The 15741-nt window shown below is 42.9% G+C and overlaps 1 protein-coding gene across 1 annotated transcript in view; it reads right to left on the bottom strand.

The window, feature by feature from the left end:
* Positions 1-565: 565 nt before the first annotated feature.
* The window catches only part of KCNK12 (potassium two pore domain channel subfamily K member 12), a 72798-nt gene continuing 57622 nt past the window's right edge, over positions 566-15741 (bottom strand). The window contains exon 2 of the mRNA XM_074949397.1: positions 566-1765. Coding sequence (XP_074805498.1) covers positions 870-1765 — 896 coding nt within the window. The 3' untranslated portion in view covers positions 566-869. The remainder of the gene's footprint in view (positions 1766-15741) is intronic.

A 15741-nucleotide genomic window follows, 5' to 3' on the forward strand; every position in this document is an offset into this window, starting at 1 on the left:
ACTTGACATCAGAGGTGAATATTGGTTCCTCTTACACCAAATGAGGTCAACAGTGATGCAGTTGCCCTTTGGCTGACTTCAGCCACTCAGTAGCTAGAAATAGTTTCACATGTATAGCCAGAGTAATTTTAACTGATAACCATGTAACTTCTTGAAGTCAGATAGTAGCTAATGTTACAGACCATCTTACATGAAAATTTGGTGTGTGGGGGGAAAATAATTCATGGCCATGGGAATTCACTGGGCTTTTCCCTGCACCATTGAAATCAATGGAATTTCCCCTCCCACCCCATTTACTTCAATGGGAGCATGATAGATGCCTAAAGTTAGTATATTTGTTGTGCTAAGTGTGTTATGCACAAAACTGGCTTCTAACAGATCAGTGAGGAGCATAAGGTGCAAAGTTCAGGTCCAGATCCAAACTTCACCAAAGTTTGGGTGTTGGGGATATTCAACTCTGGAGTTTTGGTTTACCTCATCACAGAGGCAGTGTCTAGCTGTGAACTTTGAATCCAGATCTGAACTACTCCAGAGTTCAGTGGCATTTAGATTCAGGATTTTGGTTCAGGCCATTCGCTACAATGAAGAAAAGCATCTTGATTAGGTTACTGTCTTCACACATAGCCACATATACCATTCTTCTAAATCATAGATTCGTGCATCCCCATACTGGGGGGCACAATCTAAAGGGGAAGATACATGACTGTCCCACGTATCTCCTCTGCCCCGTGACACCCCCTCTTTCCCTGTTTATCTCTTCATTTTGGAGTTTCCATAAGCCCATGATAACATCAGATTAATAACTTAATCTTTTATTAAATAAAGAATAGGAAAATGTCATTATCTTATCGAAGAGACTTTCAAAAACTCTACCTAGAATCACTTGTTTCTACCAACCTATTGTTCATGATAGCTAGTGCACCGACGCCTGCAGAGAAGCCATTTTGTCTGCTGTTCATACTGACGTTTCTAGGGTACCCATTGGCCATCTCGGACAGCTGCTTTTGCAAGATGGCCAGGGAGACTTTGTTTGATTCTGTGAGCTCCTTCATTGAAATCATTTCACCAGAAAGCCTCCTCCCCTCTGTGTCACTGTCATATTGTCCATCAGTTTCCACAGAGATGTCATGCCTATGGAAGCGGCTTCCTGGGGTGATGGCATTGCGACGACCAAGGCGGGCACTTGATTTATGGCACTTTGAGCAACACCTGCATCCAAACTTTTTCAACAGCCAGTTTAAAACTTGCTTGATTACAATTGATATGACATTAAAAAGGGAGTATATGCAAGATACACCCATTAATATAAACATGAAGTTTCCAAATCTGTATAATCCCTGATTTTGGTACACTGCATTTTGACTGCTTACCAAATCTCCAAAGCCAATGGTGCTGAAGGTGACAAAACAATAGTATAAGGAGTCAATGTAGTTCCATCCTTCCACTGCTGTGTACATTGCTGACGCACAGCAAGCCAGTGTAATGGCAAAAATTCCCAGAATCAGCATCACATGATAAACTGATGGTTTCCATCCAGCAAGGCTGTCCACTTCAGAGATAGCTGATCCCCTTCGAAAGTTAGCGGGTAGAAGACCACTTCTTCGCAGTTGCCGCTCATGACACGCCTTCATGATAAAAGCCAGGAGAGAGATAATACGCTCCAGGAACAGGTTGAAGAAAAGGATAGTCCCAGCACACCCGCATAGACCATAAATTATGAGGAACACTTTTCCAGCCACTGTTGCGGGAGTGGTCATTCCAAAACCTGCAGAGGCACAGATAATGTAATTATAATCACAACATAGCTCTTCCTGCATATACTCCTAGTATATCTTATCCGACCACATCCCCTTTCACTTTGACAATTAGGTTTGAATATGTTTAACCAGGTAGTGAAATCATGCTGTATATAACTCAATTTGAACCAGCCGGAAGTAAAGTGAATTATTTCTCAGGAGGTGAGGAAGATTCCAGAATGCTGGACAAGGTGAACAGGATTCAAGAGGGAGCAAAAATGTCTCTAGGAAATGAAGTGTAGGTTATTAACAGAGAAGGGCTATTGTGTTTGGAGGAGCTGTATTAGTTGCTCTGCAAAATTGGAATTCATAAGCTCAAATCACTTGGTGACAATGTTAAATGAACACACCATATTTTTGCTTCTGTTCATTCAAGCCAGCATGAACCTCTGGAAAGTTTAGTTCTCTACATCCAAGGCACCAGTTCCCCAACTGCTGTCAATCATTGTAGCCCCACTCAAGTTAAGGTCTCACTATGATTACACCAACTCCTGCTAACAGATGACAGATTTCAATGTGTCCAATAGTAAAGGAATTTGAACCTTGATTATCTTTTAAATGTATCAGCGCTTCCTTCAAAGTCTTCCATTCAAATACAGAACCAGACTGACTTTCCTGAAAGCATCATCACACAAAGGAGTATACGTGAAATTGTGGTTCCATTGCAATCACTTGCAAAACACCCCCGACATCAGTGGTGTCATGATATTCCCTACAGCCACAGATCAAGAGTTAGTGAATAGCTAACATCTTGGTTTTGTAGCTCTAAACCCAGGTCTTGCAACTTTTTAGAAGACTGAACTGTCTGTCTACCGGATAATATATTTTTGTTGATGTGCATGTGAAATATTTTGAATAAATTACATTTGTTTCATTTGCTTTTGGAATGTGATAAAAATTGTATCCAGTCGTCAGATTTTTTTCAATTTTTGATAGAAAAATTAATAGAAACTTTTATTAAACCCCACCAGCAGTAAGAACTATGGAATCCTGCAGACTTAAAACAAGCTACCTTACTAGTATAAGCTTCGTGAATGGAATGAAAACCAAGAAAAAATAAAATACTGCTTCTGAGTTCAAATAAGCAGTTATTGTATTGTGAGCACATGATATCAAAATCTGGGCCATGAGCTTTTTAGACACAAACTTCCCCTTTGCAAATGTCATGTAAAACATGTTTAATAATGCTATATACTATAGATTTCTTTTTTTAAGAGAATTGTTTAAATATTTTAATTAGATACTTCACCACTACCTATCCTGTAATTAAAATGAAGGGATAGTTTGTCACAGAGGAAAGAAAGATATGAAGATTTTTTTAGATTAAAAAAGTGATTTATACGGGGTTGGTCAGTTTTTTCTAAGATAAGATAAGAAGATAATGTCATCATCAGCAATTTTAGATTATACTTATTATAGGAAAGACAGGGATATTGCAAATATGGAAACGATCTGATGGCAAGTGCATATTTAATTATCTAAAGGAACTGGTAAGTTTTTAAAAGCCACCATTCCATTCCATTTTTTTTTAAACTATAAAGCAGACTCTTTATCCATTGGGCATCACTTTATTTGATTATTTACACCTATGGAAATATCCAGGTATTTATTTATTGAAGGAGATTATCTATCTATCTATCTATCTATGCTAGCATAAGGTGTTAATTCAGTAACTAAAGTGTTAACTATCTGATAATGTAGACACAGGGACTACCCAGGACTCCATATGACTGGAGGCCTTCTATAGCTTGGGAGCAGTAAAAAGTAATAGTGTTGAACCTTGTGGTAGTAACAAGTGCTATAACCTGAGGAAAAATCTCTGAAAATGTTAGCCTTAAAAATTGTTATTGCCAATGTTCACAATTGTTTCATGGGTTATAAGTCAACTGTTCTACATCTAGATAGACAGATTTAGTAAATGTTTTGTCCTTTAGAGATTGTCACTTTCATTATTTCAGAGTTTTAACTCTGTATTTTATATACATCCTGAAAATTCTAAATTCTTGTCTGTACCCCAGCCAAAAGGTAAGCTGAGGTATAGGAAATATACCTAACATTAGCATACTGCTTTCCCCAAGCCTATTACAAATTATACAAGGTGCAGGGCAATACAGAGTCAGGTCCCTTGTCACTTGACTCCCAGTTCTGTGCATAAACCATTAGACCACCCTTTCTCCTTAGGAAAGAACTTACACAGAAATAATTAAGCATTATTATGATGACAGTATTTTTCTTTGGTTGCTTGCATGATGTTTTGGTTTGTATTTTGTTTCAGAGTATCTGGGTCTATCTGAGCTGTCACGTGCGACTTTACTTTTATTGTTATTTAACATCCAAACATAACATGATGGCTGCTTTATCAATAAATGGTCCGTTTTAGGATCTGAAGTTTGGCGTAGCTAATATATATGTACTCAGTGATAATCCAAGGTTGCGAAATACAATTGACTTGCTTAATACTATTTATTCAGGGTAGCAGAGATCACTTGGGGCTTGCATGTCTAGTAGGCAGACTGTGGCTCAACAGTCTTGGGATGGCCTTGCCAGGCAACCTACAAGTTACCAATTGGCCAAGTTACAGTCCACCTTCCCCAGTGCTCCCCAGGTCAGGCAGAGGAGGGGAGAAAGGGTAGGAGAACCTGGGGCCTCCCTTTCCACTGGGTCCAGCCCAGAATACCAGGAAGAAGGGGTGAGGAGAGCCTCAGGGCAGGTCTACACTACAAATTTACATCGGGGCAGCATGCCGCTGCAGTGTGTTGAGTGAAGATGCTCTAAGCCATTGGGAGAGAGCTCTCCCATTGGTTTAGTAACTCCACTTCCACAAGGGGCTGCACCTATATCAGCGGGAGAAGCTCTCCCGCCAACATATCCGTGGTCCCCTCTAGCTGGTACAACAGATGAGCCTTCCCTGGGGCTCTTCCTACCTCCTCCTGTTCTCTCTCCAGTTTAGGATGTGGTCATGGCACTCAGCTTCCCTCTTAGCGGAGGGTTGCTTCCACAATCTCACTAGCTCAAACAGTTTGTTGGGTCTTCCCAGTCCACTTTTCAGTGCCCACTTGCTTCCCCTTGTCAGGGGAGAGAGGCGAGAAAAAAGGGCATCAGGCCCTTGGCCTCTTTGTTTGGTCTTACCCATAGTCCAGACTCTTCCCCATGATCCCTCTGTCCCAGAAGCTACAGCCTGGCTGCCTGCCTGCAGCCAGTCTCTCCTTCGCTCTCCCCAGCTTGACTGTCAGACTCTCCTTTGAAGCAGATCCTCCATTTGGAGCATGCTGTGCAGTTGCTGAAGGTCAGGGCCTTCTGGGCCCAGAACTGCTCCATTACTCCTTTAGTCTTACTGAGGGGTCTTTAAATCCCATCACAGGGAGGGAACTAAGAACATAAGAATGGCCATACTGGGTCAGAGCAAAGGTCCATCTAGCCCAGTACCCTGTCTTCTGACAGTGGCCAGTGCCAGGTGCCCCAGAGGGAAGGAACAGAACAGGCAATTATCAAGTGATAAGATAATTATCAAGTGAGCCCATTCCTTGTCGCCCATTCCCAGCTTCTGGCAAACAGAGGCTAGGGATACCATCCCTGCCCATCCTGCCTAATAGCCATTGATGGATCAATCCTCCATGAACTTATCTAGTTCTTTTTTGAACCCTGTTATAGTCAGAGTTCAAACTAGTAAGAGAGAAACTTAGCTTTACAGAGAGCCCACATATCATAGCAACTTTAAAATGCTAAAGTGTGGCATCTACCAGCTGGAGAGATTTACAGAACTTCTAAAGAAAAGAGATTACACCCTCTTTTTTCACCTCCACACAAATCACGCTAGAGAACTGATTCTCCCCCCCCCAACCCCCCCATGGCTTCTGAAGGACTCAAGGACATTTAGAAAACATAAGTTGTCAATTAAACATTCAGATCTTTCCCCAGAAAGTTATGCTGTAGATCTTCAAAAGCGGACATTCTCTAAGAGCTGTTTTCAGAGTAGCAGCCGTGTTCGTCTGTATTCGCAAAAAGAAAAGGAGTACTTGTGGCACCTTAGAGACTAACCAAGAGCTGGCATCCATGCTCAAGCTTTCTGGGGAATTCAAAACATTCGAAATCATTATTTGTTTCATTGTCTCAGTGTGACAATGACTACAATTTCACCAGGTGAAAACCTGTCTGGGAGGTTCTACAAAGTTGTACAGAGATGTAGAATAATAAATAGCTTGTGTGCCAGACTGTGCAATGAAATGCTCAGAGGAATGGTAAAACAGAGCCTTTCATTTCTAGATCACTGGTCTAAATTTGGTCTACCTTGGTAGTGAGCAAGAGTCACTATCTTCTGGTGGCTGTTTGTTAACCTCTGAGAAAGGATCAGTCCAGTTCCTAGTGCGGTCAACATCAAAATGGCAGGCCTGCTGGAGGCTTCAGCACAGAGGCCTAGGAGTTAAGGGGGGGGGGGAAGTGGGGGGCAGAAATTAAGGGTGAGGTGTTGTGCCTCTGGAGCCCAGGGTCAGTGAAACTAAGGGAATTTAAGCCATCTTTGTACCCTCCTGAGTGTGGGCTGTTCCAGGGGCTGGAGAGGCCTCCCCTTAACTTAGTGGTATTTAAACTACAGCAGCCTCCCCAGGCTGCCCTACATGCTTCAGCATTGCCTGAAATCTCCACAGGGCTGAGTGCTGTGACCCTGCCTCTGACATACCCCTTCTATCTCTGGCCCCACCCTGGAACACCTTATACTTGAACTTCTGAGGGGGTCCTTGGGAGGCAGCCTTATGCCAGTTTTTCACAGCACCCACATGGAGGGAATCCTCCCCTAGTCAGACACAGGGCTTTTAGGGCCCCTTTTCAATGCTACTGCCCCTCTACATTATGTAAACCAACTGGAGGGGGGATAAGAATCTCATCCTAAATTTCTTACTCTGCTCTATCAGATATGAGGTATGTCAGTGGGGCAGAATAAGGAAATTGTGCAATACCTATGGAGTGGATATTGAGTGTCTCAGTCAATCCAACCCCTGATAAGAACCAAGGGCTTGATCCAATGGGAAAAGCTTTGGATCAGACCCTAAATTCACATTTAAACAAAAAACAAGTCTGAGTGAGTTCTGGGAGTTAGGTAGAACACGTCAAGCAAAAGCTTACCAATCTTTTCAACAACAAAAAGGGGACCAGCCATGATACTGCAACAGACAAACATTTTATAAGGGCCAAGAGAAGCAGGGAGAGAGCTAGAAGAACTCAATGAAAATGAAATAAACCTTGACAGCTACACAGTCCTACAGGAACAGAAGAAATAATGAGATAATTTGGAGACTACTATGAAAAATTGTACATTGCACTTATAAAATAACCATGATCCTAAATAAAAAGTATAGCTCTGTATTTTGAATGGATCCTCTCCTGCAAAAACGAACAGAGGAGCGAAAAGAAAATATAATACAGGCTTTAAAAAGAGGAAAGAATAATGGATGCCATCAAATCATTAAATAGTAATAAGGAAATATGGCCAGGCAACATTGTAGTAGATTGCTTAATGCTGTTATACAAACTATACAGCATACCCAGGAGACTGAATAACATTTATCATGCAAATACCTTTCTGCAATCCTGTATAGTACTGTTAATGGATACAGAATAAGCAATCAACAGAATAGGTTGAATCTGGTCCAGATCTTTCAGCATAGTTCCATTGAATCATATATTTATTACTCTGGGGGGCATTCTGTGCCAAAAAATTAAAATTCTACGCACAATATTTTAAAATTCTGCAAAATTCTGCAAATTTTATTTGTCAAAAATAACACTACATAATCAGGCCAGTTTCAATTATTTTGGTGATTTATTTCAAAATACCTGTCAGCAAGTATGTCTGTAACAATACAGACACACACAAAAATCTCCCCAGAAGTAGAGTTAAAAAAACCCCTATGACAACCCTGTTCCTATTTCTCTGCCCCCTTCTTCCCTCCCACAAGCCAAACCAGGGGGCCATACCCCCACAACCTCTCCCCCAACAGAGCCCAGCCACTACACTAGAACCTCCTCCCCCCCGAGCCCAGCCGTGGGGCCCACCCAGCCCAGATACTTGCACCCTCTCCCCCCTGAGACCAGCTGTGGAGACCCCCCTTACCCAGATATCCACACTGCCACCCACCCAGAGCCCAGTCATAGCCCCCTTAGCCCACACACACACACACACACAGAGCCCAGGGATCCAGAGGGAAAAACAGCCTGATGCTCAGTCCCAGGTTTGCATGGAGTTTCCTGCACACTGCCGTCTCCTTCCCTCAGGGCATGCTGGGAACTGCAGCTGCCAGGAACCCTCTAGCTCCCTCTCCTACTTCCCAGCATTGTCTTCCATGTGTGAGCTGGGATCTGCTGGGTCCAGTGGCCCCTAATGGCAGCCGGCAGCGCTGCAGCCCATTTCTGTGGGGAAAAGAAATTCTGCATGCACGTTAATTTCTGCAAAATTCTGCATTGCACAGTGGTGCAGAATTCCTGCAGGAGTAATTTATATACAAGCTAATGATCTGGCCCATTTTACAAACAATACTACAAATCAAGAACTTGCTTCTGATCTCAGTTTTACATCAATGTAAATCAAAAGTAACTCTACAGAAGTTACATAGTTGGAGCCATAGACTCTGAGCAGACTCCCCCCCTGTTCCACAGGACGGGCAGGAGTCAGGGGGGCAGGATGTGGAGCTTGAAAAGGCATAGTTAGGCCAGGGACATGCAGGTCCTGGTCACTATACTGAATGACTGCTCTTTGATCCCCTAGATACAGGACCATTAGTTTTATTATTGGCGATCAGCCCCCAGCTGTTCCCTGAGAGGCCATAGGAAGCCCAGTATGTTGGCAGCTCTTGTGATTCTTTTGCACATCATAGAATCTCAGCCAGGGGTGGACAATGATGTGAGAACCTCCAGCCCCCTTGCAAATTTCAGCCCTGCTTGTGGGTGGGGGGGCCCTCTCTGAGTGGCTGCTTTCCCCACTCACCTCCTGGGAAGAGCAGCCAATCAGGGCTGCTGCAGAAGCAGGCTCTGCTCTCTTCCCCTCCCATCAGGACCCAACACCATTCTCAGAGGATGGGAGGGGGGAAAAGGGAGCAGAAAGAGCACAGCAGCTCCACTTCCTCATTCACCCTCCTCTCCTGTGAACCAGACAGCTCCTTTCTGCTCCTCCCCACTCCCCTCTCCCTCCTTGAAACATCGGACCTGAGAAGGGGACTACGGAGGACATATGCCCTAAGCCTGGGAAAGGGGAAGGAAGAACCCCTGGGAGCTGCAGCAGGAGCAGGGCTGGGGTATGACAGAATTAATCAATTGCCAGGCAGGGGGACAGGCAGATGTGAGGGTGAGAGGTCCTGCAGCAGGGGCCAAAAATCACCTTTCCAATACGTTTGGGAGTGGGCAACAGTAATGGTCCCACATGTGCATTGGGTAGGGTTTTCAACCCTCCAGAATTGTCCTGGAGTATCCAGAAATTAAAGATTAATCTTCAATAAAAGACTGTCATGTGATGAAACCTCCAGGAATACATCCAAACAAAATTGCAACCCTGGCACTGGGAGAGTTTAAAAAAAAAATTGAAAGAGAGACCAAAACTCTATTTAGCTCATGATTTTTGTGCTAATCTCACGATTTGGGGGGTTCTGGCCCATGATTTTTGAACCTTTGAGGCTGGCAATAGTGGAACCATGGAGTCTGATTTTGCAATGCCTTGCTTCTTGTCCTGTCCAAAATGAGTGTAAAACTCTACCAGATCAGACTAGTAGCATTTTTCTCCCACTTTTGCACTTGTGTACATGTCTATGCAAAGTGCAGAGCAATAGTGAATCAGACTTTCAGAGTACACAGCAAAAACTAAGGCTGCCTCAGCAACTTTATCCCTCCAAACTTTCTTTAGCCTTGCTGAAGTATAGAAGGGAGCAACCAATTTAAGCGTCTATTAACGAAGACCATGCTTAACTTTAAGCTTGTGCATACTCCAATTGACTATCAGTAAGACTACACATGTGCTTAAAGTTCAGCAGGTGTGTGGTGCTGAGCCAGCGGGGGTTAAACAATCACCAGGCTGTGTGACCTGAAAACAACCTGTAAGGACATATTTTAAAAGTATTGAAATGGTAAACAGGGCCATTCCTCATAGATAGTTAGGAAAGCCATGTTAAATAGACTAGAGTTCTTAAAATATGGGCTTTATTGTTAGAGGATTAAGAATAGATACTAATTTTATTTCTCTGTGTTTACCTATATCTTGTTAGAAATTACCAGTGTAACCAGATTAGCTTGTGGATGCTAATTCCCGTTCATGTCTTAATTATATTATATTATGCATATGGATGGTTCAGTTAACCTTAAGATCAAAGATGTAAGAAATTGCAGGAAATAATATTACTTACATTGTCTTCAGTTTAAATTGACTATGCCATAATGGTATGCCTTGATAGTCTGAATGGCTAATTGCCTTATGTTAATGAATACTACTAGTTTGCAGGTGTATACATAGGAAAGAGAAGTTTAGCTTCAAAACAACAATATACGCTGCCTATTCTTCACCCAGGAAGGCCCCTGCTGTGATGTCTGCTGTTAAGAGGCTATCAGCCTGCTAGAGAACTATAAAGGAAGTTTCAGGCCTGGTCCTGTTTTATCTCAGATCAGCTTAAACTTTGACAGGGGAAGTTCAAGCCACAAGACTGAGGTCTTCTCTGGATTAGCCCTGCACTTTTTCATGGAAGAATTTGAACAAACTGTGCACATGGACTGCCTATTGGACTATAACCTATTGAACCGATTCTGAAAGGACTTTTACAAATCAGCAACTTCACCATCTCAGTAATGAAACTGACCTAAGAACTTTGCTCATATCTGTATATATAATGATCTTTTAACCATAGTAACTCTTTTCTTTTTCAATGAATCTTAGATTTAGGAAATACGAGTTGGCTGTAAGTGTGTATTTGGGTGAGATCTGAAATTCATTGACCTGGTGGGTAATATGTCTTATCCCTTGGGATTGGTAGAAGTTTATATATGGTGAATAAGGTTTTAAATAACCATCACTTTATAGACTTGGCTGTCTGGGTGGGAGCCAAAGGCTGGATTGTTTACAGGGAACTGTAGTTTAGTTTCTTGATAACCAGTAAGGTATTCATAGAATCATAGACTTTAACGTCAGAAGGGACCATTATGACCATCTAGTCTGACCTCCTGCACAACGCAGGCCACGGAATCTCAACCACCCACTCCTGTAACAAACCCCTAACTTATGTCTGAGCTATTAAAGTCCTCAAATCGTGGTTTAAAGACTTCAAGGTGCAGAGAATCCTCCAGCAAGTGACCCGTGCCCCACACTGCAGAGGAACGCGAAAAACCCCAGGGCCTCTGCCAATCCGCCCTGGGGGAAAATTCCTTCCCGACCCCAAATATGGCGATCAGCTAAACCCTGAGCATGTGGACAAGACTCACCAGCCAGACACCCAGGAAAGAATTCTCTGTAGTAACTCAGATCCCACCCCTTCTAACATCGCATCACAGGCCATTGGACATATCTACCGCTAGTAGTCGAAGATCAATTAATTGCCATAATTAGGCTATCCCATCGTATCATCTCCTCCTTAAACTTATCAAGCTTTGTCTTGAAGCCAGATATGTCGTTTGCCCTTACTGCTTCCCTTGGGAGGCTGTTCCAGAACTTCACTCCTCTGATGGTTAGAAACCTTCATCTAATTTCAAGTCTAAACTTCCCGATGGCCAGTTTAGATCCATTTGTTCTTGTGTCCATATTGGTACTAAGCTTAAATAATTCTTCTCCCTCCATGGTATTTATCCCTCTGATATATTTATAGATAGCAATCATATCTCCTCTCAGCCTTCTTTTAGTTAGGCTAAACAAGCCAAGCTCATTGAGTCTCCCTTCATAAGACAGGTTTTCCATTCCTCGGATCATCCTAGTAGCCCTTCTCTGTACCTCTTCCAGTTTGAATTCATCCTTCTTAAACATGGGAGACCAGAACTGCACACAATATTCCAGATGAGGTCTCACCAGTGCCTTGCATAACAGTACTAACACCTCCTTATCTCTACTGGAAATACCTCGACTGATGCATCTCAAGACCACATTAGCTTTTTTCACGGCCATAACACATTGGCGGCTCATAGTCATCCTGTGACTGACCAGTACTCCAAGGTCCTTCTCCTCCTCTGTTACTTCCAAGTAATGTGTTCCCAGTTCATAACAGAAATTCTTGTTATTAATCCCTAAATGCATGACCTTGCACTTTTCACCATTACATTTCATCCTATTACTATTACTCCAGTTTACAAGGTTATCCAGATCTTCCTGTATGATATCCTGATCCTTCTCTGTATTGGCAATACCACCCAGCTTTGTGTCATCCGCAAACTTTATTAGCACATTCCCGCTTTTTGCGCCAAGGTCAATAATAAAAAGATTAAATAAGATTGGTCCCAAAACCGATGCCTGAGGAACTCCACTAGTAACCTCCCTCCAGCCTCACAGTTCACCTTTCAGTAGGACCCGTTGTAGTCTCCCCTTTAACCAGTTCCTTATCCACCTTTCAATTTTCATATTGACCCCCATCTTTTCCAATTTAGCTAATAATTCTCCATGTGAAATTGTAGCAAATGCCTTACTGAAATCAAGGTAAATTAGATCTACTGCATCTCCTTTGTCTAAAAAATCTGTTACCTTCTCAAAGAAGGAGATCAGGTTGGTTTGACATGATCTACCTTTGTAAAGCCATGTTGTATTTTGTCCCAATTACCATTGACCTCAATGTCCTTAACTACTTTCTCCTTCAAAAGTTTTTCCAAGACCTTGCGTACTACAGATGTCAAACTAACAGGCCTGTAGTTACCTGGATCGCTTTTTTAACCTTTCTTAAAAATAGGAACTATATTAGCAATTCTCCAGTCATACAGTACAACCCCTGAGTTTACAGATTCATTAAAAATTCTTGCTAACGGGCTTGCAATTTCATGTGCCAGTTCCTTTAATATTCTTGGATGAAGATTATCTGGGCCCCCCAATTTAGTCCCATTAAGCTGTTCGAGTTTGGCTTCTACCTCAGATGTGGTAATATCTACCTCCATATCCTCATTCCCATTTGTCGTCCTACCATTATCCCTAAGATCCTCATTCGCCTTGTTAAAGACTGAAGCAAAGTATTTGTGTCGATATTGGGCCATGCCTAGATTATCTTTCACCTCCACTCCATCCTTAGTGTTAAGCAGTCCCACTTCTTCTTTCTTTGTTTTCTTCTTATTTATATGGCTATAGAACCTTTTACTATTGCTTTTAATTCCCTTTGCAAGGTCCAACTCTACATGGCTTTTGGCCTTTCTCACTTTATCCCTACATGTTCTGACCTCAGTAAGGTAGCTTTCCTTGCTAATCCCTTCCATCTTCCACTGCTTGTAGGCTTTCTGCTTTTTCTTAATCACTTCTCTGAGATGCTTGCTCATCCAGCTTGGTCTACAACTCCTGCCTATGAATTTTTTTCCCTTTCTTGGGATGCAGGCTTCTGAGAGTTTCTGCAACTTTGACTTGAAGTAATTCCAGGCCTCCTCCGCCTTTAGATCCACAAGTTTTTCAATCCAATCCACTTCCCTAACGAATTTCCTTAATTTTTTAAAGTTAGCCTTTTTGAAATCAAAAACCCTAGTCACAGATCTATTTTTGTTTATCCTTCCATTTAGTTTGAACTGAATTAGCTCATGATCTCTCGAACCAAGGTTGTCCCCTATAATCATTTCTTCTATGAAATCCTCACTGCTCACCAAAACCAAATCTAAAATGGCATCCTCTCTTGTTGGTTCAGCAACTACTTGGTGAAGCAATCCACCAGCTATCGTACCCAGGAAAATCTGAGCCCTATTATTAGTACTGGCACTTGTGCTCCAGTCTATATCTGGGAAGTTAAAGTCTCCCATGATCACACAATTCCCATTAGTATTTACTTCTTTAAAAACACTAAAGAGGTCTCTATCCATATCCAAATCGGATCCAGGCAGTCTGTAGCACACCCCACGCACTATCCCAGAGCAAGCTCTGGTAGCTTTCTTCCCCAATGTGATTTTTGCCCAGACAGACTCTGTCTTATCCATTCCATCACTTCTTATTTCTTTACAGTCTACCTCATCATTGATATACAATGCTACTCCACCACATTTGCCTTTATTTCTGTCTTTCCTAAACAGCACATACCCTTCAATATCCGTACTCCAGTCATGACTACTATTCCACCATGTTTCTGTTATCCCTATAATATCTGGTTTCATTTCCTGCACCAGTAGCTCTGGTTCCTCCATTTTATTACCTAGGCTCCTCGCATTAGTGTACAAACATCTTAATTTTTGCCGTTTGGCTTCGCTCACATTCTTTACCCAATTGGGCACAGACATTCTACCGCCAATATTACCTATTAGATTGGTATGTACACTGCCCTTCCGCCTTATGTCTATTGTCCTACCCATGGCTGTATCCTTTCTTACTTCATTTTCTTTCCTCTCAAAGGGAATAACTGGCGTGGAGATTACCTGGACATCTCCCAACCATCTCCCCCGAATTTCTAGTTTAAAGCTCTCTTGATCAGTTGTGCCATCCTCCATCCTAGAAGTCTATTTCCCTCCTTACTCAGGTGAAGTCCATCCCAAGAGAACAGTCCTCTGTCCATGAATGCTTCCCAGTGGCCATACATCCCGAAGCCCTCCTTGTAGCACCACTACCTGAGCCATCTGTTGAGCATCAAAATCTCGTCACACCTTTGTTACCCTTCTCTAGGAACAGGCAGAATCCAACTGAAGATCACCTGAGCCTCCATTTCCTTTAGCATCTTCCCCAGCCTGGCATAGTCTCCCTTGATACATTCCAGCAAGAATCTAGCCGTATCATTTATTCCCACATGAAGGATAATCAATGGATTCTTTCCCGCTCCCGTTAGGATCCTCTTCAGCCTCAGGTCCACATCCCGTATCTTAGCACCTGGCAGACAGCACACACTTCTGTTCTCTGGATCAGCTCTTGTTACAGGCCTGTCTATTCTTCTCAGTAATGAGTCCCCAATCACGTAGACCTGCCTTTCCTGGCAATGGTGCGATTTTCCAGTCTATCCCCTGTTCCATCTGGCCGCAGGTCCTCTCGATTCCTATTGTCCCTTGCAATCCTCTGCAACCCATCCCGTATCCTCCTGAGGCTCATATTTTGTGTTGATATCTCCATTGACTCTTGCCTTCTTCCAATAGGAATATCTGCTCTTCTCTTTTTCCTTGCCCTCTCACCTTCAGTGACCATCTGCTGTGCCCCTTCTTCATTTTCCAACTCTGCAAACCTGTTCCTGAGCTATTTCTTCTTCACTGCCCCGTCTTTTCCTCTGCCTGGTTCTCCTAGTCACATGGTTCCACTGTCCACTTTCCTCACCCAGCAGTATCCTCTCAGAGTTCTTCAGTCCTGCTTCCATCTGCAAGTCTGAGCTTTTCCCTTCAGCCTCCTCATGTCTTTGCTCCATCATCCACTCGAACCCCCTGCTAAACTCAACCAGAGTCTCCACCTGCATCTCCAGTCCTAGGATCTTCCCTTCCATCAGCTCTATCAGGCAGCACTTCATGCAGATGAAATTCTTTTCAGGTACCCCCTCCAGGATCATGTACATGCCACAGCTTCTACATCCAGTCATCCAGAAGCTGTTTTATTATTGGCTTGGTGAGTCTAACTATAGAATAAACCACCAGTTTTAGGGATTGTCTGCTCCTTCTTTGCAGTTTTCCTGATTGAGTATTCTCAGTATAGCCCCTCCAGCGACCATGGTCACAAGGTGACTAAGTGCTTTGCTGACTTGAGGTCTCAGTGTTGCTTCTCTCCTGCTCCTACCCCCATTTCTATAGGCCACAGTGTCATCCTACTCTCAATTTGATCTACTTATCCATATGCTACATCCTTTATGTC

Source organism: Natator depressus, chromosome 3, assembly GCF_965152275.1.
Source record: "Natator depressus isolate rNatDep1 chromosome 3, rNatDep2.hap1, whole genome shotgun sequence".
In the NCBI taxonomy this organism is placed as follows: domain Eukaryota; kingdom Metazoa; phylum Chordata; order Testudines; family Cheloniidae; genus Natator; species Natator depressus.